Below are 27,711 nucleotides of genomic sequence, written 5' to 3'. Positions count from 1 at the left end.
TCGAGGTGGCATTTCCAGGTGGCATGTTGGTCTCAAAGCTGTCTCCTGTCTGGTCACTGCCTGGAGCTAAGGTGGTTAGATGCATGGTCCCTGCACTTCCTCTCTGCATGGAGGCAGGAAACAGGCCTCCCTCCATTCATCTATGTTGCTGGTGTCAGGTGGAAACTTTGGGTTCTCCAGAAAAGAGATCTCACCCATGCCAGGGGATCACTGTGGGGAGAGCCAGGGCAGGGACCTGGGGCTTGGCTGGGCACTGGGGTGGACAGAAGAGAAATGCAAAGTTTTGCTGATGTGTGAGTGGAGCAGGACGTTGGCTGGAGAATTACAGATAGAGAGGGAGAAAAAGAGAGAGTTATTTGTGAGCGTTGGAGGAAAGTGTGAAAGAGAAAGGCTATAAGTACTCAGAGAGGCAAGAAACAAATGCACATCTAGGGACCAGAGCCCCAGGCAAGACTTGCCCAGAGATACATGGACCCAATACAGATACATGCACACACGTGTACATACCCATGGACCCAGACCCCAAATCAGACTGTGGCAGCATTTGGCTTAATAGTTTGGCTGCAAAAGGGGCAACCCCACTACTTTGGATAAAGTCAATATTGGATCATGGAACCAAAGTCTGGAAGACAGGCGGGGTGGGGAGGAGAGGAGGGGTTATCTTGTTTTAGGCAGTTGATTTTATTTTTTTTTCCCAATATAGATTAAGCAATATTAAAATCAAGCTGCTTGAGCCCATTTGATTAGAAGAGTGCTTTGGAAACATGGCAATGTACTTGTAGGGATCTTCCCTGGGGCCCTTAACCCCACACGACTCTCCACTGGGGCTCAAGAGGTTCCAGGTAGAATCCCTGCCCCGCTCCCCCCCACTACACATTTAATTTTCTGAATGAATATTCAACTTGTAAAAGCATCTGATGGCCTCCAAAACAGCAGCCTTCAAACTAACTCTCTGTCTGGAAAGGTTCCTGGCATCTCCCATAGCCCACTGCAACTTAAAGCCGAGAGGATCCTGGCTGGAGGGTCTTGCCCCTCTGCTGAGGGTCACAGCACAGCACTCGTTGGGGTCAGGAAGGAATTTGCCCCCCGGCCAAATTGGTGCAGACTTTGGGGGAAGGTTTGCCTCCTCTGTAGTTGGGAGGGGCATGGGCTCTGCCTGTCTCGAAGATATATTAACAGATGTTTACAGCAGCAGGACATTTTCTGCTTTGGTTCCCCAGCTTTCTCTGTGGAAAGTCTGGGTGTGATTTTCTGTGTCGTGTCAGAGCTGACAGTAGTTTTTAAATGTTATAATTTAGCAAACCAGCACACCTTTCAATAAGTACGTTGATTTCCTGCTTTGATCTTCAGCTGAATACTATAATGCTGCATCCCCCAAACAAGAGTAAAGTATCCAGTTTCTTGAACTGGCATAAAATGTGTTGTGTTATATGTGATGCTGCAAAACACCATGCACACCTCTTGCTCAAAATCCATGACCTACCCATGTGCGTGTCATACTCACACCGTTGGAGGCTGTAGTTGGGTTTGAAGTAAATATGTGCTTGGTGAGGCTGACGTAGTGTTTTCTGCTCACATTTTGCTCTTGCGGCTGTTTCATGTCTGGCCACTGCCTGGAGCTGAGAAATGTGGTCACAGGCATGGCCCAGGCCCTTCCTCCCTGTACAGAGGCAGGAAACAGGCCTCACTCTGCTCAGCTATCTTGCTGGAGTCAGCGGGCAGCTTGGGGGTCTCCAGGGAGGAGATCTCACCCAGCCCAGGGGTTGACTGTGGGGAGAACTGGGGCAGGGATCTGGGCTGGTCTGGGCAGGCAGGCGGAGAACAGCAAAGAACTCACAGGTTTTGCTGCAGGTCTGTGGAGGAGGACTTTGGCTGGGTAGAGAAGGAGAAAAAGGAAAGTACGGGCAGGTGCGAGGGAGATTGTGAAACAGAAAGTCTATAAAAACTCACAGAGGCAAAAAAATAAATGCACACTTAGATACTGGAAACAAAAGCAAGCCTGAACCGCATACCATGGGCCCAATACAGGTATAGGCATGCACCCAAGCACTCCCTTGCACCCAGACCCCAAATCAGTCCATTGCAAAACACGTGGCTTTATAATTTGGCTGCACGAGAGGCAATTTAAACTCCACTACATGGGCCACAGAAACTATTTAATTAAACCCAAACCTAGGTTTTTGGTTTGTCTTGCTTTAGGCATTTTAATTTTTTTCCTAATGAATTTTAAACACTATTCAAATCCAGCTGAAGGAGCCCATTTAATTGGAAGGCTGCCTTGGCAATATGGGAACATATTTGCAGCAATCTCCTTGCCTGGGCTTCTTAACCCCACGTGACTCTCCAGTAGGGCTTAAAAGATCCCAGGTAGAAACTGCTCCCCTCTCCTCACACCTACAAATTGAATTTCTTGACTTAAAACTAAATTGACAAACATATGTCAGGGCCTCAAAAATGGCAGGCTTGAAACTACAGCTTGGTCTGGAAATGTTCCCCACCTCTCCCAGAGCCAGCCTCCAACAGAAAGCCAGAAGTTTCTGGCTGGAGGGTCTTGCTGTTCTGCTCAGGGTCAAACCGATGCAATCTTTGGGGTCAGAAAGGAATTTTACCCCTGTTAAGATTAGTACAGAATGGCGGGGGGAGGTGGAGGGAAAGGAGATGGTTTCCTTCCTGTGTAGCAGGGGAATCATGGCCTCTACCTGGGACCTCTTGAGTTGATATCAGCAAATTTCTATAGGATCAGGACATTGGCTGTCATGGTTCCCCTGCTTTCCCTGTGGGAGGCCCCGGGGTGATGTCTTTGTTAGGGTGACAATATTTGTATCTTGGGGAGCACTGGATTTGTAGATGAATAAAAGCTTTGATCTGTGGCTTCAGCAGAGCTCCTGACCACAAGGCAGAATGATATATTAAAAGTAACATTGCAAGATGCTTTGGTGAGCATATTTTTTTGGGAGATCGAGCAGATTCTGCTTACGTTAAGCCATACATTTGAGTTCCTACACTGCAGTTAGTAGGGCCATGTCTGCATTTAGCTGGTTTTACCTAGAGCTACAAAAAGTCTGCAGGGCTGGGAAATGGAAGAAAGACATTGCTAGGACTGTGTGATAGACAGCTGTAGGATAAAGAATGATTTGAGTAGTGGCAGCCCAAGGCCATTAATGAGAGAAGAGATGGGCACTCACCCCTGTGGAGTGAAGAGAGATTAGCAAGACCTAGGAAGATGATAATGAGACCTGTAGTCTGTTGAGTCTGTCAGCACTGCCGGAATAGAAATGCTGCTACCCCTCCCAAAGTTGGAGTGAAGCAAGAATCAAAAGTGGGGGGAAGCGGGCGAGGGTGCAACGCCACCCTGCCTGGATCCACAGATGCATTTCTTGGCCTGTTTGAAATGGGCTGAATGTAGAAAGCTGCATGTGCTCTATCTGCAAGGAACATTGCCTTTGTTTCCAGCTGTAGGCAGAAGAGCACCACTGAACCCCGCTCCCCCTCTGCCTGCTCCCCTGAACCACCCCTGGATCGCAACAGGGTTTTCCTGAAAACAGGAGCAGCACAGCCATTTTACACATGTTCATGGGTCAATCTAGCATTTTGAAAAGGAGGTGCAGATGATGTAGCGGATCATCATAAATTAAAGCAGGACAGTGGATACGGATATCTCATCTACTGGAACCCTCAGGTCCTTTACACAAGAGACGCGGCCAGGCCAGTTACACAAGTATCCAATTACATAATGTTCATGTAACTCTTTGACCTGGCCCTGGCTCTGCTGACAGGCTCCGCTCCGAAGGGCTGGGTTCAAATGTAAGGGTTTAATATATCAGCCATAAAAAAAGATAAAAAGTTTGCTGGAAAACAAAACCAAGTTCTTGATTTGGTAAACCTACTTGAACACAATGATGGATTGAAATGGTGCTGCACCAGTACCCTGCTCCAGGGGCCTGCCACTCCCCCCGATGCCCTTTGTTGTCCCCCCAAAGGCCATCCAAGCTGGATGAAAAACAGCCAAGAAGAGCTTGCAAAGAATGACGTACAGTTGTGAGAACGAGGGCTGGATGCATAGACACGCCAGTGTCTTCTTGCCACTCACAGCGAAAGAAGAGGGAGACATAGGGACTGAGGACCCAAGGATGGATATAATGTCAGGAGGGGCAAATGCTGCTGCTAAACTGGGGCAGATAGATGGGTGGTTATTATCTGTGAATAGATCAGAAGTGGGTCATGGGTGGGTGGAGAATAGGGCAGGGTCCTTTTCAATCCCATGGAAAAGTGGCAGTCATCCTATTATCTCCTAACTCCTTGCAAGATTTTGCTGTCTAAAGGAGCAAGCAAGGGTGATGGTGGCTCCTGTCTTGGTGGTGAGTGTGGCAAGAAGCTGCTGGATGATGAAGGGAGGGAGAGAGGGGGAAGTTAGAGCCACAGGCCCAGCTGGATGGTGCAACCATCAGCTATGAAGTGAGCAGTGATAGGAGCAACACGTCGGTGGGGGAGGGGCATGCTTTCTCCTTCAGTACCAACGTGCCTCCTCCCTCCAGACATCTCGACATGGCACAACCCTCCAACATGCCATACTCCCATCACCATATACTTCCTTCATCCCCCCACCCATTCCCACACTCCTCTTGGCATGCGTGCATCCATCCCCAGAAACTCCATCCATCTATGCATCCCACCCCCGTCCTTTCATGCATCCATCTGTCCCCATTTGCCCCAACTGCCCATCCATGCATCCATGCCCACCTATACTCTAGTATGCGAACCCATGAGTGCTTCTCAGCTGTAGGGAGTCTGGGGGCCAGGACACACAGGTGAGGCTGTGTTCTGGCACAGTGCTGATGGATGCCTTACGCACAGCTCTGCAAACACATAAACAACCCTTCATACGCTTGAATGCACAGTCCCTCCTCCTTGTCCGGCCACATCTCTTGCCTGTTTCTGAAGTGAGAGCAGAGGCTCCAACCACACGTCTTTCCGCTGCCCTCCCCAGGGGGGTGATGCTTCCGGGGACGGACAAGGCAGAGCTGAGGAGCCCTGCAGCATCATTCAGAGAGTGGGGAGCATGCAGCTGCTGCCAGCACTGGTTTCTACCCTTCTTCTCATCACCCTTTTCCTACTCCCTGGGGGAGCAGGTAGGTGGGGAAAGCTTTGCCACTGCCCTGAGCACTGCCCAACTGTCCTCAGGACCCAGCTCCATCCACCTAAAGCTCACCATCCCTCCCTGCCTACAGTCAGCTCAGGTTTACAAGGATCCAACCCTCTATCTCTACGCATTCGCATCTCTTCCTATCTATCCACCCACTCTGCCTTCTCTGGAATCTCTCCTTTATCTTTTTCATCTATTCACCCATTTCCCTTTGATAGCTAATCTATCCAGCCAACTAAGCCTTGGCAGTGTCCTTGCTTCTCTTTGCTACTCAAATAATCCATTTATTTTGATTCTGTAGCAATTTCATTCATCCTTCCCTTCCCATACGGCCCTCCTAGCCCTCCCTCCATCCCACACATCCCATCAACTTACCCACCCACCCAACCACTCATCCAGATTTTTCTTCTTTGTTCCTGTTCATCTTCTTTCTCACCTTGTCTACCAACTCCATCTACATGCAGCTGATTCCTTCCATCGTTCATCCTGTAGCAGTGTCCATCTGCCCATTTGGCATTCTGGCCTTCTCTGCCCATGGGTTCGTCTCTCAATCCTCTCTTCCTCTTCAGATGTCTCTCCCTCCCTGCCTTCACAGACTGCCGTCTCTCCATTCACTTTCTCTACACACAGCTCGCAGGCAGTCTGAGACCTGGAAATACAGACAGACTAATCTGGACTGCAGTTCAGCCCACAATGGCCCACCCAGGTGCCCATGCTGGCTACATTCTCCTTTCTCATTATGGAGTTCACTAGGTAATCTGTGATTTTTCCTCCTCCACTCAAACAAAGATGGTGCAGCTATCCAAGATGACTGTCGCGCAGCTCGGACCATGAACAGAAATGCCTGGAACCAGAGAACAGGTAAGTTTGCTGCTGACCTGCAGAGTAAGACAGTCTTTAGTGCCTTTACACCCTCAGCCTAAATGTTTCCTACTGCAGCTTGAGACCACTGCTCCTAGCCTGTCTCCTATGGCCACCGAGAAAACCCTCTTGCCATCCCCTCTAGCATCACCCTTCAGAGTTTGGAAGATTGCTGTGCAATGCCCGCTCAGCGTGCTCTGCTGGAAGAGGGACAGAGAAATTGCGGGATACATTTCTGTGAGGAGCTGAAGGAACTGGGAACAGAAAGAGAAAGAAGGGGTGGACAGAAATGGATGGATGAAGGTGTTGGAAGGGGAAGAGGGAGGCTATTTTTCAGTCAGAAATGGTGGGTAATTAAAAGAGGGGATTGCTGGGGGCAGGGAGGACTCCTTTTAAACACCCAGCCTCACCCACTTTGTTGCCATGGGGTGTTTTGGGGTGTGACTTTGTCTGTCCCTCTCATTTTCTAGATGCCTTTAGAGTCTCTCAGGATCCAAAATCTCTCAATGTGACGGCTGGGAAAAATGTGAGCCTGAAATGCACTTTTGAGAACCATGAGATGGAGCCAGCATATGTGCTCTGGTTCTGGGGAGCTGCTGGGGACTTCACGCTGAATCCTCACCACCCGTTCCACAAGGGGCGGCTCCAGATGTCCACCCCGGAGCAGCGCAAACTCGGGGAGGCCACGTTGATGCTCTCAGCCCTGGAGGAGCGGGACTCTGGCCTCTACCAGTGCTGTGTCCAAATAAACTGGAAGCGGACTGGGCTGGGAGAGGGCACCATTCTGAGCGTTACAGGGAGGAACCAGAGCCAGACCGGTGAGTGGGATGAAATGAGAAATATGTGTCAGGGGGCAGATCCAGGATGGGGAAACCCTGCCTTGAGTGCATCTGGACTCAAATCAAATGCCTTGGTGGGGCAGCAGCATTTACATCCAGGCCTCGCTGAGGGAGTCCATAGACTTCGTGGCTCATTGTCCCACCCCAGACTCCTTCTTATTTCACTCCATGCCATAGGTATGAACAACCCACTCTCCTTTCGAAGGGTCTTGATCTTCCACTCCTCAAAATATTCTTGCTCCTGCAATGCTGCTGTCTCAGTCATTTCTGGCAATGTCTCACTTCTAATTCACAGCCCTGCAGATTGGTTTTTTTCCTTGCTCTAAATAAATACCTTCACTTGGGGGTGGTGCTAGGAACTCAGGTAAAGAAATGACTGACAGTGAGGTTTCAGAAGGACCATCAAGACACTGAAGAAGGCTAGATTTTGTCATATGAATCTGAATAAATGACATACATTCAACTGGAATGATGACAGGGAGAATTACACAATATCTTTGGATTATTTTGCTATTTTTTGCCTAGTTGGTTGTGGGCATTTTTTTAACTTTACATATAAAGCATCAAACCAGGGAACCTTTTAATAGTTACTTTGGTTCTCTGGCTTTGAACCTTATCTGAAAAATATATTGCTGCCCGCCCCCCGCCACATAACAGAAATGCATTATTTTGCCTTGAGATGGAAGAAACTATGTGTTGTGTTGTACATGATGATGTACTACACAGTTTACACCTCTCTTTTTCCAAATGCAAGACCCACCAATATGTGCACCATACTCACCCTGGTGGGGGCAGGGGGCACTGGCTCTTGTCAGGTTTCAATGGAACTGGTCCCTGGTTGGGTTGAGCTGGCATTTCCAGCTGATATGTTGGTCTCAAGGCTGTCTCGTGTCTGGTCACTGCCTGGAGCTATGGTGGTTAGACACATGGAGGCTGGACACAGGCCTCCCTCCATCCATCTATGTGGCTGGTGTCAGATGGAATCTTGGGAGTCTCTAGAGGGGAGATCTAACCTACCCCAGGGGTGAACTGGGGCTTGGCTGGGCACTGGGATGGACAGGAGAGAACTCAAAAGTTTTGCAAAAGTGTGTGTGGAGGAGGATGTTGGCTGGGGAGTGCAGGATTCAGTGGTGAGGCGGGGGTGTGGAGAGGATGGGCTCTGCCTGCCTTGAGGACATATTTGCAAACATTTACAGGAGCAGGACATTTTCTGCCATGGTCCCCTGCTTTCTCTGTGGAAGGTCTGGGTGTGATGTCTTGTGTGGTATCAGGGCTGGTGGTAGGTGTTTTTTTGATGTTATAATCAGGCAAACCAGTGTACATTATAATGGTTACATTAGTTTCTTGCTTTGATCTGCAGCTGAATACTATAATGCTGCTTCTCCTAGCATAATAGCAAAGCATCCTTTTCCCTTGAACTGGCATAAAATGTGCTGTGGTATATGTGATGATGCAAAACACCATATACACCTCTTTTGTTCAAAAACCTAGATCCACCCATGAGTGTGTGATACTCACCTTGTTTGGGGCTATTGTTGAGTTTGAAGGTCATAGATTCATAGAAGTTAGGGTCAGAAGGGACCTGAATATTTCATCGAGTCCGACCCCTGCATAGACAGGAAAGAGTGCTGGGTTCAGATGACCTGTTTGTCGTGCATCTGCTGATGCACTTCACTCCCTCATCCAAGTCACTGATGAAGACATTGAAGAGTGTCGGTCCAAGGACCGAGCCCTGCAGGACCCCACTACCCACTTCCTTCCAGGTAGATACCGACCCGTCCACCATCACTCTCTGGCTTCGACCCTCTAGCCAATTTGCCACCCACTGGACTGTGTAATCATCCAAGTCACAGCCTCTTAACTTGTTCACCAGTATGGGGTGGGATACCTGTATCAAAGGCCTTCCTGAAGTCTAAGAAATGATATCTACCTCTGCTCCTGTGTCAAGGTGTTTTGTAACCTGGTCATAAAAAGAGACTAGATTAGTCAGGCATGATCTACCTGCTACAAACCCATGCTGGTTTCCCCTTGCCATAATATTTCCTACTGGGATCTCACATATATGAGGCTTAATAATCTTTTTTAAAAGTATTTAAACACTATACAAATCCGTCTTAAGAAGCCCCTTTAATTGGAAAGATGCTTTGGCAATATAGGCACATATTTGCAGTGATCTCCTTCCCTGAGCTTCTGAACCCCATGTGACTCTCCAGTAGGGCTCAAGAAATACTGGGTAGAAACCCATCCCTGCTTCATAGCTACAAATTTAAGTTCCTGACTTAAAATTAAATTTGCAAATGCATCTCATGGCTTCTAAAACGGCAGACTTCAAACTACCTTGTTGTCTGGAAAGGTTCCTGGCTGGAGGGTCTTGCCTCTCTCATCAGGGTGAGACGGAGGAAATCTTTGGGATCAGAAAGGCATTTTACCCGCTATTCAGATTGGTATAGAATAGAGTGGGGGAAGGGAGATGTTTGCCTTCCTGTGTAGTGGGTGGACCAAAACCTCTACCAAGGCCCTCTTGAGTACATATTAGCAAATTTATATAGAAGCAAGGCAGTGGCTAGCATTGCTCCCCTGCTTTTCCTGTGGCAGGTGGAGGTGTTACGTCTTGTGTGGTGTCACGGCTGACGGTAGTTTTACAAAGAGCTTACGTGATGGATTTCTAGAGTATGGTTTGGAAATGGATGATCCGGCCTTGGACAGGAAGTTGAATGAAATTACCTTTGGAGGTCCCTTCCAGCCCGAGTCCTCTATCATTCTGTGCTATATAAGTCATACAGACAGAAACCAACGGTAGTAACCACTGAGACTATAAACAAATGCATCATTCATGGGTGGATCTTGGATTGAGAAACAGTGGCTGCACACAGGGTGGCACATCGTCCAGTAGAGCATGACACACATTTTTCTCCAGTTAAAGAGGACCTATATTCCTTTACTAATATGCTAGGGGACTAGCACTATAGCATTCGGCTTAATACTAGTAGTCAAAACCAAAACAAGCCAGTGGAATTTGTATTACATTTTATATAATCCTATCAAGAATTGGTGATAGATTGTAAAGTTAAAAGACAAAATCCAACCAACTAAGCAAAAAAAGTCTAAATACTACAGAAATATCATGTCATTTGTCCTGTAGTCATTCCAGTTAGATGTACATTGTTTAGTCGCACTCTGGCCTTCACTGTGATGGTACCTCCAGATCTCCACTCTAAGTTATTTCTACACCTGAGTTAACAGGACCACGTCTAAAACTAGCTGGTTTTCTCTAGCACGATAAAGAGTCTGCAGGGAGGCGGAATGGAAGAACGACCTTCCTAGGAACGTGTGACAGACAGTTGGAAAAGAAAGACTGGTCTGAAGAGTGGCAGATTGAGGCCATTAAAAAGTGAAGAGACGGGCACTCGCACCTGTGGAGTGAAGAATGATTACCGAGAACCAGGAAGATGATAATTATCTATGAAGTCTATGGAGTCTCTCAGCACTGCCAGAATAGAAATGCCCCTCTCAAAGTTTGGGTGGAGCAAGAATCCAAGTGTGTGTGTGTGTGTGTGTGTGGTGATGCGGTTTCAATTCCACCCTGCCTGGATTTGCACGTTCGCCTCTTGGCCTGTTTGAAATGAGCTGAACATTAGGGCTGTGCGAAGCTTTGTGTGCTGATTCAATTAGGAATAGAATTGGCCTCATTCAATGGCTGAATCTCCAAATCCGTTTTGAATAAAGGGACCAATTAAAACGTCTGAATCAATTCCAAGTTCTCCAAATCGATTCAGAAAAGATTGAGGGAGCTTCAGCAATTTGAGCAGTCCCTGCTCACTGCAGCAGAGAGCTGGACCAGGACTCCATGCTTCAGGACATTGATACGAATCACCAGATTGAATCACTGTCCCCTGACTTGGCCAAATCTGAATCCAAAGTGAATACTAGCCCCATCACAAAGGCGTACTGAATGTGGAGAGCTGTGTGTGCTCTGTCTGCAAGGAACATGGTCTTTGTTTCCAGCTGTTGCCAGAAGTGCACCACTGAACCCCCTCCTCCCTGCTCTATTCCCCCTGGAGTGGGTATGCGGGAGGTGGCAGGGGGTGGCTGGAGGTGGGGCAGAACTACCACTACAGCACAGGTTGCCACTCCCCACACACACCTTCACCAAATCCTGTGTCTGCCCCAATACAGACAGACAACAGCGTGTTCTGGGGGATGATTGGTACATTCATAGATTCAGAGATATTAGGGTCAGGAGGGACCTCAATAGATCACCAAGTCTGACCCCCTGCATAGGCAGGAAAGTGATGGGTTCAGATAACCCCAGGCAGATGCCCATCCAACCTCCTCTTGAAGACCCCCAGGGTAGGGGAGAGCCCCAACTCCCTTGGGAGCCCATTCCATACTTTGGCCTCTCTAACTGTGAGGAAGTTCCTCCTAATGTCCGGTCTAAATCTGCTCTCTGCTAGCTTATGGCCATTATTTCTTGTAACCCCCAGAGGCGCCTTGGTGAGTAGAGCCTCACCAATTCCCTTCTGCCCCCCAAGATGAATTTATAGGCAGCCACAAGGTCCACTCTCAACCTACTCTTGCGGAGGCTGAAGAGGTGCAGGTGCTCTAGGCTCTCCTCGTAGCGCTTGGCCTGCAAGACCTTAGCCATACGAGTGGCCCTTCTCTGGATCCTCTCCAGGTTATCCACATCCCTCTTGAATTGCGGCGGCCCAAATTGCACACAGTACTCCAGCTGTGGTCTGACCAGCACCCGTTAGAGGGGAAGTATCACCTCCTTGGTTCTGTTTGTCATGCATCTGCTGGCAGGAAGTCAGCTGGGGTCACAGGATCCCAGCAAGATAAGCATCCAATTTGCTCTTGAAGGTGTTCAGGGTAGGTGCTTGAACCGCCTCCAATGGCAGGCTGTTCCAGACCTTGGGGGCTCAGACAGTAAAGAAATTCTTCCTTATGTCCAGCCTGAAACGGTCTTGCAGGAGTTTATGACCGTTCAACTTTGTCATCCTTTGGGGTGCCCTGGTGAACCAACATTCCCCCAGATCCTAGTGGTCACCCCGATAAACTTATAGGTGGCCACCACATCACCCCTGAGCCTGTGCTTATCCATGCTATAGAGTCCCATGGCTCTCAGCCTGTTGTTGTAAGGTCTGCCTTCCTGATTTCTGATCATGCGCGTGGCTCTTCTCTGCACTCTCTCAAGCTTCTCCACATCCTTTTTGAATTGTGGAGCCCCAAACTGGATGCAGTACTCCAGCTGTGGCATCACCAAAGCTGAGTTCAAGGGGAGAATGACGTCCCGGGAATTGCTTGAGAAGCATCTATGCATGCAAGCCAGCGTTTTGGTCGGTTTACTAGCTCCAGCATCGCATTGCAGGCTCATGTTCATTAGACCCCCCAAGTCTCTTTCTTCTATAGCGCTAGCCAGCGTAGCACTGTCGAGCCTATAAGGATGCTGCAGGTTTTTCCTCCTAAGGTGGAGAACCTTGCATTTTTTCCTGTTAAACACCATCAGGTTCTCATCCACCCATTTGCTTAGCCTGTCCATGTCAGCCTGGATCACCCATCTATATTCTGGTGTGGATTCTTTGCCCCAAAGTTTGGTGCCATGAGCAAACATGGCCAGTCCGCTCCTGACTCCAATGTCCACATCATTAATGAAGATGTTGAACAATATGGGTCCAAGAACAGAGCCTTGGGGGCCACAAAAGAGGTGTATATGGTGTTTTGAATCATCACATATAACACAGCACATTTTATGCCAGTTCAAGGGAAATTGGATGCTTTGCTATTATGCTAAGAGAAGCAGCATTATATTATTCAGCTGCAGATCAAGACAAGAAACTAATGTAACCATTGGAAGGCACACTGGCCACTGGTCACGGGACACCATGATGAGTGACTGCCATCAATTACCACCCTCTGGGGCCAACCATGAAGCCAACTTCCCAGCCAATGGATTGTGGTGGACCTAAGGACACAAATGGCCAGTTTTGCCAAGAGGTGATCATGGGATACCAGATCAAAGGCTTTTTTGAAACCAAGACATATCTCACTGATATGACATCAAGATATTTGGTGGCCTCCAAAACTAGTTTTCAAGCAAATATAGGATGTATCTGGAAAGTTTCCCTAACTGTTCAAGATCTGTGCTCAGGGCTACAGATCTAAGTCAGGCTGGGAGAAGTGCATAGAGCTGAACACAGATATAGAGCTGAACACAGCATACACCTCTACCCAGGTTCACACAGCCCCAGAGACCCCTGTCTCCCACCACCCCACTTGCACATACCTACACATATATTCATAATTGCAAGGCAGAAAGAGTTTCCAAAATGGCTCCATAGGCCTCTGATACCCAGGGTGCCTGCTGCTATGATCGAGAAGATCATCCCAGCCTGACACCATCCCATCACGGAAGCCTCAACAGGGAGCATCAATCTGGAAGAGCTGCTCTGGATCTCAGTGGGGGTCAGTTCAGAGGTGCAACAAGGAAACGCCTGACCCATGCCATCAGCAAGCCCTTGATTTGTGGATGGTCTCTACCATGGGGCACCGAGGGGTGCTGACCCTCACCCCAACTCTGCTGACATCAATTGGGGGTAACTAAGATTAGAATCAGGTCTTAAGTCTACTGACATCAAGAGGGTGAATCCAGATTCACAAGAATCCCCAAGAGCTACACTGGGGCAACCTGGCTTAGCTGGTGTCACTCTGGAGTGACAGGACCCAAGATCAGGGCCCAACTCTGATTCCACTGATGCCCCTGGGGAAACCTTGGGGCTTACCAAGTTCAGAACTGGGCTCTGAGTCCTTCAGGGGCGGGGGGAGGTTTTAGATTCACACGGGAGTTCCTGAAATCAGAACCCTGTGCCTTGGCTGCCCTGGGAACATCATTGTTATCTATTATTTCCTCTAGAAAAGACACACTGCACAGTGGATTTGAGCACAGAGATCACCATGTACAAAGCTGGAGTTTCCCTGGGAGCTGTGGCCTTCCTTGCTATGATGGTCCTCCTCCTATGCAGATACAAAGGTACTCTGGCTGCATCTTCCACACTCCTGCTGTTCGTGCTGTCCTTTCAGCTCTCCAAATTCACTTGTAATGTCCTAGTTTTATGCAGTCTGCCTTTCAGCTATTCCTTTAACTCCTCCGTGTTTCCGATGCACTTGCTGCTTGTTTCTTCAACTAGTAACTCCTGCCTTGCTCCCTTCTTCACCAGAAACCATCATAAAGACCCGACGGCAGCAGCCCTCAAAGGTAAGACTGTCACGCTCAGCCCCATACCGAATGAGGGTACAGTGGGCATTTCTGGAGAGAGGTGAGATGTGAGCATGGGTGCATCTCGGATGTTGAAGACATGGGGTACAGAAGGCATGGGTCATCATCACATAGAAGAAAACACTCATGTAGGGAGCAGGTTTAAAATGAAGAAAAGAAAGGTTTTTCACCTAGTGTGTAATTAAAGCATGGGTCTCATTGCTATCAGATGGCGACACTGACAGTTTAGCCTGATCTATAAAAAAACTGGACCCATTCTTGGAGGAAAGGGGTGTCACTAAATATTGAATCTGAAAGTTAGGGCAAAGCCTTTGAATTAGAACTTCCTAGCCCTTTAAATTGTGGAGACTGCAAGTGGGAGAGTGTAACAAGTGGATGTCTCGAGGCCAGTTGAATCATTTGCCTGTCCACTTGTCTCAGGGCTAACCACCCGCCTACTTTTCCTGCCATGCCTTTGATGATACAGTTAAAGGATGGTAACAAGGTGGAAGGATTCCCATTTAAGTGCCATGATGCTAAGTGCTTATATACATGGTTCTGACCATGCCTGTACCGTGTCCCATGTCTCACAGATGGCATCCATATTACTCCACTGCCTCACACTGGTTCACAATCTTTGTGCCTCGTGTTGGGACTCTTGATCCCTATGCCTTCACACTGGGACTCATAATCCAAACACCCACCCCTGCGAAGGGCTCCCAGCCCCTACCTTTCTCCCAGGCTCCCTGCCCGGCTCAGGACTCTTTTGGTGCCCTCACTCCCCCAAACTGGGCCTCAATCCCTTGCCTTCCACTGGGCCACAATCCTCTTAATCCCCTTGCCCAAGGAGCCTCACATCTAGCTCCTTCATAAGTTAAATAAAATCACAATGAATAAGGACGGTAATATTCAAAATAGTCCAAAGATTTGGCATTATTACTCCGTTAGTCATGACAGTTAAATGTATGTCTCATTCTGATTCACAAAGCAAAATAAAGCCTTTTTGAGAGTCGTGATAGTGCCTCAAATACACCACACTCAGTCATTTCCACACCTAAGTTAATATGAACTCCCATGAGTTAAGATTTCGACTTAGAGTTAAAACAGTCTTCAAGAACATAAAATAGAAGAGAGGTGTTCCAGGAAGAGCTGACAGAAAGCAATGATGAAGAAGCAAGGATAGTTTGAATAACAGAATATCAAGCCCCTTCAAAAGGAGAGATGGTTGTTCTCCCCTGGAGCGGAGAGAGGTTAGAAGGAATCAGGAAGATCAGATTGATCCCCAAAGGCAAGCAATCAGACAGAAAGTCACTTCAAAGGTCATTTCATCCAAACCCCTGCTCAAAGCAGGACCAGCCCTACTTCCTCTCCCAGCTATTTCATCCCAGCCATGCCTCTGGTGAGGCACGTCTTCAAAACCTCCAAGGACAGAGATTCTCCAACCTCTCTGCTTCACCTGTTCCAGTGCTTTAATAGTGAGAGTTTTTCCTAATATCCTGCCTAAACCTCCCTTGTTACAACTTGAGCCCATTGCTGCTTGTTCTGTCACCTGCCACCACTGAGAAGAGTCCAATTCTACCCTTTTTTGAACCACCCTGCAGGGAGTTGAAGGCGGCTATTCAGTCCCCTCTCAGTCTTCTAGTATATCTGGGACTTGGTGAGCAACACCTCCCTGGCCACTTGGGCCACACGCTTCATGATGGTACAGACAACTATTCTCTATGCCACGTCAGCCTTCTACTTTCCAAATGGAAGAGCTGTAGGCTTTCTAGTGTGTCCTGGGTATATGAATGGCTCCAGGCCCATGATCATTTTGTTTGCCTTTCTCTGGACAATTCCTAATTCTCCCACATGCAATTATCATGGGAAGATCTCTGGGGAAGATGCTCCATTTCATGTATACATGTAGGATGTAGTTTCCATTATTCTATTTGGCCTTCCCGCACCCTGCCTTTCACACTTGAATTTTCAATTTTAAATCTCCTCTTGGAAGTCAGGAGATGCACCGGGGATAATTCTCTCTCTCTGTCTCCGCAACAGAGGGGCAGCCAAGCTGGTGGTGAGACTGATGAAGTTTTGCACTATGCCAAGATCAATCTAACATCACGGAAGCCTGTAGAGTATGCCTCAGTCCAGACACACCCTGGGGAACGCACAGAGTATGCATCAATCCAGATACGCCCTCTCTGAAATAGATGGATCTGGTTGTAAAGTGGAGACCTTGGAATACAAGAAGATGGGGTTTGAGGTCAGAAACATCCGCTGGGGCAATGGTGATCTCCCTACAGGAGTTTCCCTGTAAGTCTCTCATGTCCATACATGAATAATAAAAGCCACCTCCAATGTTCAATCTCTGTTCTTTTCTTCATCCTAAAAATGTCATTCAAATCACAACTGCCCAAGAGCTTGTGAGGTTGGCAGAGGGTGGCAACGAGCACAACACCGGCCCTCAGGGAGAACTAATACTGGTCATTAGAGCCAAAGAACCAAGCCCAGGTTGTAGCTACAGTAATTTCCAGTGTGTAGTTCTGGAGGTCTTGCCAAAACATCACCATGATTTACAATATTTACTCAAATCCAAGACTACCTCCAATTTAAGATGACCACCTGATAAGTAGTTTCTCTACATGGAAACTTATTTCTTCTCTCTCCATGTCTGCCCCACAATGCCTATCCCACCATTCCTTCCCCTTTGTGCCTTGATTGTCCCTGATGCCTATCCCCCATCTCTCTGTTTCTTGTCCCCCATGCCTGTACCTGCTCCTCCCACCCCATCTCCCCTACAGCCTGTCCCCCACTTCTTGCACCCCATGCTTGCCCCTGACACTACACTCCCTACCAAACCTTGGTTTACCTTCTGTTGGAGCTCTGATCCTCCTAAAAGGGTGGAGGCTGCTTCCCTTTCTCTCCCAAACTGTTAGAAGGCGTCCACCACAGTAGGCAATGGTGGCTTACCTGGACAGACCTCTTGGGGAGTTGTCTGCAAATACATTTTCCACTGGACTTGGTAGGCTAGTTCAGCTGCTCTATCCCGACCTCTGTGGAGACTCTGAATTCAGAAGGGAAAGATCAAGTCACACTGTTTCAGTTTTGTTTTCCGCTTGTCTCAAGCCAATATGAAAGGAGCCTGCTTTATACAATGCCTGATATAAGCCGAGAGGGACAGGGTTAAGGTGATGGGGAGGCGGGCTGGATCTAACTTAAGTTCTGCATCTCTTGGGAGACTGTGGATTTAAATTTCCAGTTCTGAAATGGTGCAAGTTAATGCTAGGATAACCTCCACCCTATGGGTCCAAGGGCTGTGTCTTGAAGTGGATGTGGGTGTGTTCAAGAAGTCTGAGAAAGAGCTTGCAGAACAGTCTGATGCTGGAAACATCTGTGACAGCAAGAAACTAATGAATTTCAGTTTTTCCAGCTGTGTTAGAAGGATGTGAAGAGGTCAAAATCCAGCACTTCCAACAGAACAGTCCCAGGCACCGGTACAGGCTGGGGACGGACTGGCTGGGCAGCAGCTCTGCAGAAAAGGACCTGGAGGTTACAGTGGACAATAAGCTGAATGTGAGGCAACAGTGTGTCCTTGTTGCCAAGAAGGCTAATGGCATACTGGGTTGCATTGGTAGGAGCATTTCCAGGGGATCCAGGGGAGTGATTATTCCACTCTATTTGGCACTGATGAGGCCACATCTGCAGACCTGTGTCCAGCTCTGGGCCCCCACTACAGAAGAACGTGGACAAATTAAAACAAAGTCTAGCAGAGAGTGTGGCACGCCAGTAGTGGGTGCTCCCCCAATAAGCCACCAATCTCACTGCACTCAACCACCTTCTAACCTCTGAGTGCCTCCCCTGGGGCAGCTCACATCTGGCCGACCCCCTTCCTGGTGTATACCCGCAAGCCTGGGGTAACTGTGCCACCACCTAGGGTACTAAATGTTATCTGGGCCCTGTGTCTCCTGGTGTACAGAAGCCTGGTACACCTTAAGGGTGCTAGCCTCCCTTCATCAGCCAGCCCAAGGGAATAGAAAGGTTCACCCCAAAGCCTCTCAATGCATTTACCACCAAGTATGTTATGGCAGAAAGCGTTATTGGTTAAAGAGGCTAGGCTTGGGGAAAGCAACAGGTTAGAGAAGTATCAAAGAATAAGCCAGAGCAAACTGTTCGAGCATAGAAGCTGTTTTGAAAATACTTCTATATTACAGCAAGCTAGATAACTAGAGAAGTTTCCAGCAGCTTACTCACTTTAGCATCATGTGCATCTGGAGCCTGGAAGAGTTCCAGAGGCTGTGTGCTTTGTCCATGTTCCCCAATATGGCTCCCCTTCTTCCAGGAAGAAGGGGTTCTTAAATCACCTTTCTGACCTCATCCCTTGGACCAACCATACACCAGATGGAGAAAAACGACAAATATTTAAGCTCTAATGACTGAAGGCTGAATGAAACATCTTTGGAGAATTTTTAATTTCTTGGGTCTCTATATATAATATAAGATATCCCCAGAAAACATGAGCTCAGATATGGCTCTCACTTTGGAGGCACTAACTGGAGGCAATGTCCAGATGGCCAGCTGGAAAAAACGACAAATATTTAACTCTAATGACTGAAGGCTGAATGAAACATCTTTGGAGAATTTTTAATTTCTTGGGTCTCTATATATAATATAAGATATCACCTATTTGCTTATTCCAAAGAAGTGTTTCATTTTTTTGTTTGAATATGAAATAGAATAATCCAGCTTCTGACCCCTACTTCTTAGTGAAACTTCTCGTTTCTTTTTAAAAAGCAAAAGACATCTGTTGTACTCTATGCAATGATATCTCTCACCATCTGCATCCACCTTTTTAAAAGTCTAGATCCCCCCATGCTCACTGCAATATGGATGACTACAACCATGGATCAGGGCATATCAAAATGATAGTAGCCTGTTTTTCCCCCTCCATTTCTTGGGGACTCTCTGGTGCAAGGAAGGATGAAATGGCAGAACACTCTCCTGACCATGCTGCCTAGAAAGGATCACCTAATGAGGAGTGTCATGACAACAAGATCAGAGAGATAAACAGAGATGTGTGGAATCACATCACAGCAAAAGTCCATGTGAATGAACATGCCACCTGTAGAAAATGAGTTCCCAGTCCTGAGTACTGGTCTGTGGAAACCAGCATAAATTTCATCACTGTTTGCCCTGGAGTTGACAGCGAAGGCGGGCACTGAAAGGCGGAGCTGACCTGTGACCTCACTTGCTCTTCAGCAATGTCACAGGGTGACTTTTCCCTCATGTTGTGATTGGGGTGATCATTACTGACAGCCCCCAAACAAAAGCCTCCATTCAATGTATATGCCTAGGATGTACTTTCCATTATTTTCTGTGGCCTCCCCCCACCTTCCTTCCCACTTGAATTTTCAATTTTAAATCTTCCCCTGAAAGTTGGGACATGGATCCATGATAATTATATTTATCTGCCTGTCCAGCAAAGCGACAGCTGAGCTAGTGGTGAGACTAACAAAGATTTACTCAATGCCAAGTTCAGTCTAACACCAGTGGAGAGTGTGGCATATGCCTCAGACAAGACACACCCTGGGGAATGCATGGAGTAGGCATTGATCCAGGTATGCCCTCTCTGAAGTAGTAGGACCTGGTCAGGAAGTAGAGAGCATTGTACTACCAGAAGATGGGGTCACGAGGCCAGAGACATCCATCTCAACAGGGCTTATACTGACTTGGCCACCCACAAGAGCCTTTCCTTTATGGATTGCTTGTGATGAATGGGAATGAATGTGTGAGACCGTAGCCTGATCCCCACCTGAAACAGCTTGGCCATTGCTCCACTGGAGGTGGGAGGCTGACCAGACAGGCTAGGGGCAATGGTGATCTCCCCACAGGAGTTTCTCTGTAATTTTCTTATGTCCATGCATGATAAGTCACCTTTCCTGTTCAATCTCTGTTGCTCCGTTTATCCTAAACATATCCTAAAAATTATGACTGACTGTGACAGGAGTATCAATATCGGAGCCTTTCCAGAAGTGGCTCTGCCCTCCTGTAATGGGCCAACCACCTGCTTACTCGCCTGCTATGCCTTGATCTTACTTGATTAGTAGATTGTTGTAATCAGCAGAAGGCTACCTTTTTTCATGCCCCGGTGAGAGGTGGTGGTATGTGAGGCTCCTTTTCCTGCCCTACACCACAGCCCACGCTGCGGAGATGGTGGTGATGTGGTTTGACCTGGGCCCTGTTATGTCTTGGCCCTCCTGTTTACTCTTGGGGCTCCTTGCAGGCCCCTCTCACTCTGGGGCTCCTCACGGCCCCCCTCTTGCTTTGGGGTCCCTCGCAGCCCCCCTCTCGCTCTGGGGCTAGAGCCAAAGCACCCCACAAATGCAGTGCCCTCTCTGGTGCCAGGAACCCCCATGCTACTGGGGAGTCCCTATGAGGCCTCCTCCAACCCCTAATCACCTACACCAGTCCTGCAGTCAAAAAAATGAACATAAAAACACAAAGGCCCTGGGCTACAACATAAAACTAGACTGTCCGGTCAAAACAGATTCACTCCATACTAGAGAGTGAGGGAGAGAGAGAGCGAGGGCTCCCCGACCCCAGCAGTAACCAGGGGATGTTCACACCACCAGAGTTCTCCCCTCTGCCTGTCCTAGCTGAGTTCTTGCTCCCACAGCCGCTGCACAGGAACTGCTCTCCTGGCCTCCTACCTGGGCTTAAGAAGGGCTAAGCCCTGCCCCTTCCTGGCAGCTGGTTCTACTGGTTACCTCGGCAACCAGCACCTATGCAGCCCTGGAGACTGGAACCTTAGCCTACTCCTTCTCGCCACTAGGGCTCTCTCCTGAGCCGCATCTGCTTTCAGGCGCAGGGCACCTGAGTGCACTGCAACACTGACCAACAGCTTGTGAGGTTGGCAGAGGGTGGCAAGGAGCACAACACTGGCACACGGGAAGAGCTAATATGCCCAGAGCAGGGCAGGGGTCGGACTCGATGATCTGTTCAGGTCACTTCTGACTCTAGAAACTATGACACTGCACATCAGAGCTAAGGCGCTAAGCTGAGCTTGTAACTACAGCAACTTCCAGTGTCCAGTATTAGGAGGTGTTTGCAAAAAAGCCATGATCTACAATATTTCATTGAATCCAAGTCTACCTCCATCTGAAGTTGCTTGCATTATAATTAGTTTCTACACATGGAAAATTATAGGATGGTAATAATTATATATGTAGAGAATCTAATTAAGGCAAGATTGTCTTAAATTTGTTCTCCACATCAAAGCCATGGCAGGCAAGAGATAAGACCGGCATTTAATTTTCTCCCTTGTCTGCCCTTGTCTGCCCCCTCAATGTCTATTCCCACACACCCACCCCTGTGTGGCTTAATTTTCTCTGCTGCCTGTCTCCCATCTCTCTGCTTCTTGCCCCCTTACCTTCACCTGCCTCTTCCATCCCCTGTCTCCCCTATAGCCTACTCCCCCACTTCTTGCACCCTTTGCTTATTCCTGACCCCACACTGCCTACTCATGCTCACTGCTTTTTCATGCTCATTTCAATAAAGTGTTTCTCTTTTGTTGTGTGTTTCAATATTAAACAGAAAAACACAGCTCTGGAATCTGACACAGTAGTGAAACTTCTAGTTTTTTTTATAACAAGAGAAAGATATTTGTTGTATTCCTTGCAATGATATACCTCACCATTTGCATTCACCTTTTCAAAAGCATAGATCCCCCCATGCTCACTGGATTATGAATGAATAAAACCATTGATCAGGGCATATCAAAATGATAGTGAGGCCTGCATTTAGGGAGACAGAAGCTGAGCTGAGGGACCCTAATGGCACTATGCACAAAATGAGCAGTATGGTTCTGAGGCCATAGAAGGTGGAGAGGGATAGATAAAAAGACAGAAAGGAAATGGGAATGGGAGGGAGTATCAGTGCCAGAGGAAAGACAGGTTTATAGACAGACTAAGGACTGGATGGATGGACAGATGGAACATCCAGCATGGCAGATCTAGGATTTCAGACAAAAAGGGGGTGCACATGGGCTATAAAAACACATACATTTTTCTGCACTGGAAGGAAACTGGATAGTTTGCTATTAAGCTAGGCAGTTAGCACTATCGTTTCAGTTTCAGATCAAAGCTGAAACAAATACAACTAGTAGAGTGTGTGCTAAATTTTATATAATAGCAGCAGTATTTTGATAAATTATATATTCAGGTTTAACACCCCTGCCCAACCAAATAAGGCAAGGAAATATTCAAAATAGTCCAAAGATAGAAAAACAGCATCAGATAACATTAGCGTTAGAACTGACCTCAGCATGTCACCTAATCCACCCCCCTGCTCAAAGCAGGACTAGCAGCAACTTGATCATCCCAGCCTGGGCTTTGTCTACTTGGGTCTTAAAAACCTCAGGGGATAGAGATTCAACAACCTGGTTGGGTAACCTCTTCCAGTGCTTTACTACCCTCCTGGTGAGAAAATTTTCCATGAGATCTAACATAAACTTGGCTTGCTGCTGCAGGAGACCATTGCTCCTTCTTCTGTTGTCTGCCACCATGGAGAACGGTCCAGCAGGAGCTGCTTTGTAACTACTTATGCAGGACATGAAGGTGCCATTAAATCCCCCCTCAGTCTTCTCTTCCTCAGACTAGATAAGCTCAGTTCTCTCACCCTCTCAGCCTCTCCTCAGCAGGCATGGCCCCCAGACCTTTCAGCATTCTTCTTGCCCTCCTCTCAACCCTCTCCAATTTGTCCACATCCTTTCTATAGTGGAGGCCCCAAACTGGACAAACTGGCAGGACTTCAGATGTGGCCTCATCAGTGCTGAATAGAGGGGAGGAAGCTCTCACCTGCACCGGGAACTCATTATGGGGGCAGGGGATGGGAGCTAGTGGGCAGCAGAGTTACAACCCCAAAAAATCATTTTAATGACAATCTGCAAGGTTTTTACCTTTTGAATGATACTTTTTTTCCTAACAAATATATGGTTACATAATATTCATGTAACTCTTTGACCAGGCCCTGGCTCTGCTGACAGTCTCTGCTCAGAAGGACTGGGTTCAAATGGAAGGGTTTAATATATCAGCCATAAAGAAAATCAGAAGTTTGCTGTAAAACAAAACGAAGTTCTTCTTTTGGTAACCCTACTTGAACACAATGATGGATTGAACCGTTGCTGCACAATACCCTTCTCCACGGGCCTCCCACTCCCCCCGATGCCTGATGTTCCCAAGCACACCATGTTGTCCCCCAAGGACCATCCAAGGTGGATGAAAAATAGTGAAGAAGAGCTTGCAAGGAATAACGTACAGTTGTGAGAACAAGGGCCGGATGCATAGACACGCCAGTGTCTTCCTGACATTCACAGGGAAAGAAGTGGGAGACACAGGGACTGAGGACCCAAGGATGGATATAATGTCAGGAGAGGCAAATGCTGCTGTTAAACAAGGGACAGAGGGATGGGTGGTACTTATCTGTGAATAGATCAGAAGTGGGTCACGGGTGGGTGGAGAATAGGGCAGGGGCCTTTTCACTCCCATGGGAAAGTGGCAGTCATCCTAGTATCTCCTAACTCCCTTCAACATTGTGATCTGAAGTTTTTGGCATGAGGATTTCCCCAACATGCCCCCATCTCATTGCTGCACACTCCAACACCATAGAAGCAGCCACGTTGCTCTGCTGCAAGGTGAGTCGCTGCACAAATTGCCCGTGGTAAACCAAAGAACTGAGGTGGCTGTGTGTCATGCTCTGTGCCACCATGGTCTATCCATAGCACGTTTCAGAACAGAAGAACAAAAGTAGGGCCACAAAAGAAGGCCCTATGGCTGTATTATTTAATTTAAGAACATAGCAAGGGAGTGTCAAAGGAGCAGGCAAGGGTGGTGGTGGCTCCTGTCTTGGGGGTGAGTGTGGCAGGAAGCTGCTGGATGATGAAGGGAGGGAGAGAGGGGGAAGTTAGAGCCACAGGCCCAGCTGGATGGTGCAACCATCAGCTCTGAAGTGAGCACTGATAGAAGCAACATGTCGGGGGGCGGGGTATCCCTTCTCCTACACTCCTCTCGGTATGCGTGCATCCATCCCCAGAAACTCCATCCATCTATGCATCCTCATCCCCATCCTTTCATGCATCCATCTATCCCCATTCGCCCCAACTTGCCATCCATGCATCCATGCCCACCTATACTCTAGTGTGCGAACCCATGAGTCCTTCTCAGGTGTAGGGAGTCTGGGGGCCAGGACACACAGGTGAGTCTGTGTTCTGGCACAATGCTGATTGATGCCTTTCACACAGCTCTGCAAACACATAAGAAAGCCCTTCATATGCTTGAACGCACAGTCCCTCCTCCTTGTCCGGCCACATCTGTTGCCTGTTTCTGAATTGAGAGCAGAGGCTCCAACCACACATCTTTCTGCTGCACTTGCCGGGGGGTTGATGCTTCTGGGGACAGACAAGGCAGAGCTGAGGAGCCCTGCAGCATCATTCAGAGAGTGGGGAGCATGAAGCTGCTGCCAGCACTGCTTTCTACCCTTGTCCTTATCACTGGGGGAGGAGGTAGGTAAGAAGCTTTGCCACTGTCCTGGGCATTGCCCAACTGTCCTCCAGACCCACCTTCACCCACCTTCTATCCCTCCCTGCCTACAGTCATCTAAGCTTTGCATGGATCCAACCCACTATTGCTACCCATTTGCATCTCTTCCCTATCTATCCACTCACTCTGCCTTGTCTGCAATCTCTCCTTTTTCTTTTCCATCTATTCACCCGTTTCCCTTTAATAGCTCAACTATCCAGCTAACTAAGCCTTGGCAGTGTCGTTGTTACTCTTTGCTGCTCAAATAATCCATTTCTGTTGATCGTGTAGCAAATTCATTCATCCTTCCCTTCCCATACTGCCCTCCTAGACCTCTCCATCCCCACAGTGCCCATCTACGTCCAACCCACCCAACCACCCATCCAGACTTTTCTTCTTTCTTCCTGTTCATCTTCTTTCTCATCTTGTCTACCAACTCCATCTAGATGCAGCTGATTCCTTCCATCACTCCTCCTGTAGCAGTGTCCATCTGCCCATTTGGCATTCTGGCCTTCTCTGCCCATGGGTTCATCTCTCAATCCTCTCTTCCTCTTCAGATGTCTCTCCCTTCCTGCCTTCACAGACTGCCGTCTCTCCATTCACTTTCTCTAAACACAGCTCTCAGGCAGTCTGAGACCTGGAAATACAGACAGACTAATCTGGACTGCATTTCAGCCCACAATGGCCAACCCGGGTGCCCATGCTGGCTGCATTCTGATCTCTCATTATGGAGTTCACTAGGTAATCTGTGATTTTTCCGCCTCCACTTAAACAAAGATGCTGCAGCTATCCAAGATGACTGTCGCAAAGCTTGGAGCATGAACAGAAATACCTGGAACCAGAGAACAGGTAAGTTTGCTGCTGACCTGCAGAGTAAGACAGTCTTTAGTGCCTTTACACCCTCAGCCTAAATGTTTCCTACTGCAGCTTGAGGCCACTGCTCCTAGCCTGTCTCCTATGGCCACCGAGAAAACCCTCTTGCCATCCCCTCTAGCATCACCCTTCAGAGCTTGGAAGATTGCTGTGCAATCCCCACTCAGCGTGCTCTGCTGGAAGAGGGACAGAGAAATTGTGGGATACATCTCTGTGAGGAGCTGAAGGAACTGGGAACAGAAAGAGAAAGAAGGGGTGGACAGAAATGGATGGATGAAGGTTTTGGAAGGGGAAGAGGGAGGCTATTTTTCAGTCAGAAATGGTGGGTAATAAAAGGGGGGGATTGGTGGGGGCGGGGAAGAGTCTGATCAAACACGACGCCTCACCTACTTTGTTGCCATGAGGTCTTTTGGGGTGTGACTTTGTCTGTCCCTCTCTCATTTCTTAGATGGCTTTAGAGTCTCTCAGGATCCAAAATCTCTCAATGTGACGGCTGGGAAAAATGTGAGCCTGAAATGCACTTTTGAGAACCATGAGATGGAGAGAGCAAAAGTGCTCTGGTTCTGGGGAGCTGCTGGGGACTTTACGCTGAATCCTCACCACCCGTTCCACAAGGGGCGGCTCCAGATGTCCCCCCCGGAGCAGTCCAAACTCGGGGAGGCCACATTGATGCTCTCAGCCCTGGAGGAGCGGGACTCTGGCCTCTACCAGTGCTGTGTCCAAATAAACTGGGAGCAGATCGGGCTGGGAGAGGGCACCATGCTGAGCGTTACGGGGAGGAACCAGAGCCAGACCGGTGAGTGGGATTAAATGAGGAATATCTGTAAGGAGGCAGATCCAGGATGGGGACACTAATGCATGTGCACCCTGCCTTGAGTGCATCTCGACTCAAATCAAATGCCTTGGTGGGGCAGCAGCATTTACATCGAGGCCTCGCTGAGGGAGTCCATAGACTTCACGGCTCATTATCCTGCCCCAGACTCCTTCTTATTTCACTCCACCCCATAGGTATGAACAACCCACTCTCCTTTTGAAAGGTCTTGATCTTCCACTCCTCAAAGTATGCTTGCTCCTGCAATGCTGCTGTCTCAGTCATTTCTGGCAATGTCTCACTTCTAAATCACAGCCCTGCAGATTGGTTTTTTCCTTGCTCTAAATAAATACCTTCACTTGGGGGTGGTACTAGGAACTCAGGTAAAGACATGACTGACAGTGAGGTTTCAGAGGGATCATCAAGACACTGAAGCAGGCTAGATTTTGTAATAGGAATCTGAATAAGTGACATACATTCAACTGGAATGATGACAGGGTGAATTACACTATATCTTTTGATTATTTTGCTATTTTTTGCCTAGTTGGTTGTGGGTGTTTTTTTAACTTTACATATAAAGCATCAAACCAGGGAACCTTTTAATAGTTACTTCGGTTTTTTGGCTTTGAACCTTATCTGAAAGATATATTGCTACCCGCCCCCCTTCCTCTACATAACAGAAAAATATTTAGTTTGCCTTGAAATGGAACAAAGTATGTGTTGTGTTATACATGATATACTACACACTTTACACCTCTCTTTTTCCAAATGCTAGACCCACCAATATGTGCACCATACTCACCCTGGCGAGGTGGGAGTCAAGGGGGCTGGCTCTTGTCAGGTTTCAGTGGAATTGGTTCATGTTTTGGTTGAGGTGGTATTTCCAGCTGGTATGTTAGTCTCAAGCCTGTTTCGTGTCTGGTCACTGCCTGGAGCTAAGGTGGTTAGACACATGGAGGCTGGACACAGGCCTCCATCCATCCATCTATGTGGCTGGTGTCAAATGGAAACTTTGGATTCTCTAGAAGGGAGATCTAACGTATCCCAGGGGTGAACTAGGGCTTGTCTGGGCACTGGGATGGACAGGAGAGAACTCAGAAGTTTTGAAAAGTGTGTGTGGAGGAGGATGTTGGCTGGGGAGTGCAGGATTAAGTGGTTGGGCGGGTGTGGAGAGGATAGGCTCTGCCTGCCTCGAGGACATATTTGTAAACTTTTACAGGAGCAGGATATTTTCTGCCATGGTGCCCTGCCCTCTCTGTGGAAGGTCTGCGTGTGATGTCTTGTGTGGTATCAGAGCTGGTTGTAGGTGTTTTTTCAATGTTATAATCTAGCAAACCAGTGTACCTTTCAATTGTTACATTAGTTTCTTGCCTTGA

The 27,711-nt window shown here is 48.0% G+C and overlaps 1 protein-coding gene across 1 annotated transcript in view; it reads left to right on the top strand.

Moving 5' to 3' along the window:
- Positions 1-26,558, top strand: part of LOC149852671 (immunoglobulin superfamily member 3-like) — a 76,380-nt gene extending 49,822 nt beyond the window's left edge. Inside the window, exons 6-9 of the mRNA XM_090028399.1 lie at positions 6,475-6,822; positions 25,429-25,500; positions 25,973-26,320; positions 26,533-26,558. Coding sequence (XP_089884525.1) covers positions 6,475-6,822; positions 25,429-25,500; positions 25,973-26,320; positions 26,533-26,558 — 794 coding nt within the window. The remainder of the gene's footprint in view (positions 1-6,474; positions 6,823-25,428; positions 25,501-25,972; positions 26,321-26,532) is intronic.
- Positions 26,559-27,711: the final 1,153 nt, after the last annotated feature.

Source organism: Crocodylus siamensis, chromosome 15, assembly GCF_052110815.1.
Source record: "Crocodylus siamensis isolate JL-2025a chromosome 15, ASM5211081v1, whole genome shotgun sequence".
NCBI lineage: Eukaryota > Metazoa > Chordata > Crocodylia > Crocodylidae > Crocodylus > Crocodylus siamensis.
Note: the sequence above shows the minus strand (reverse complement) of the source record. Positions and strands in the feature narration are given on the sequence as shown.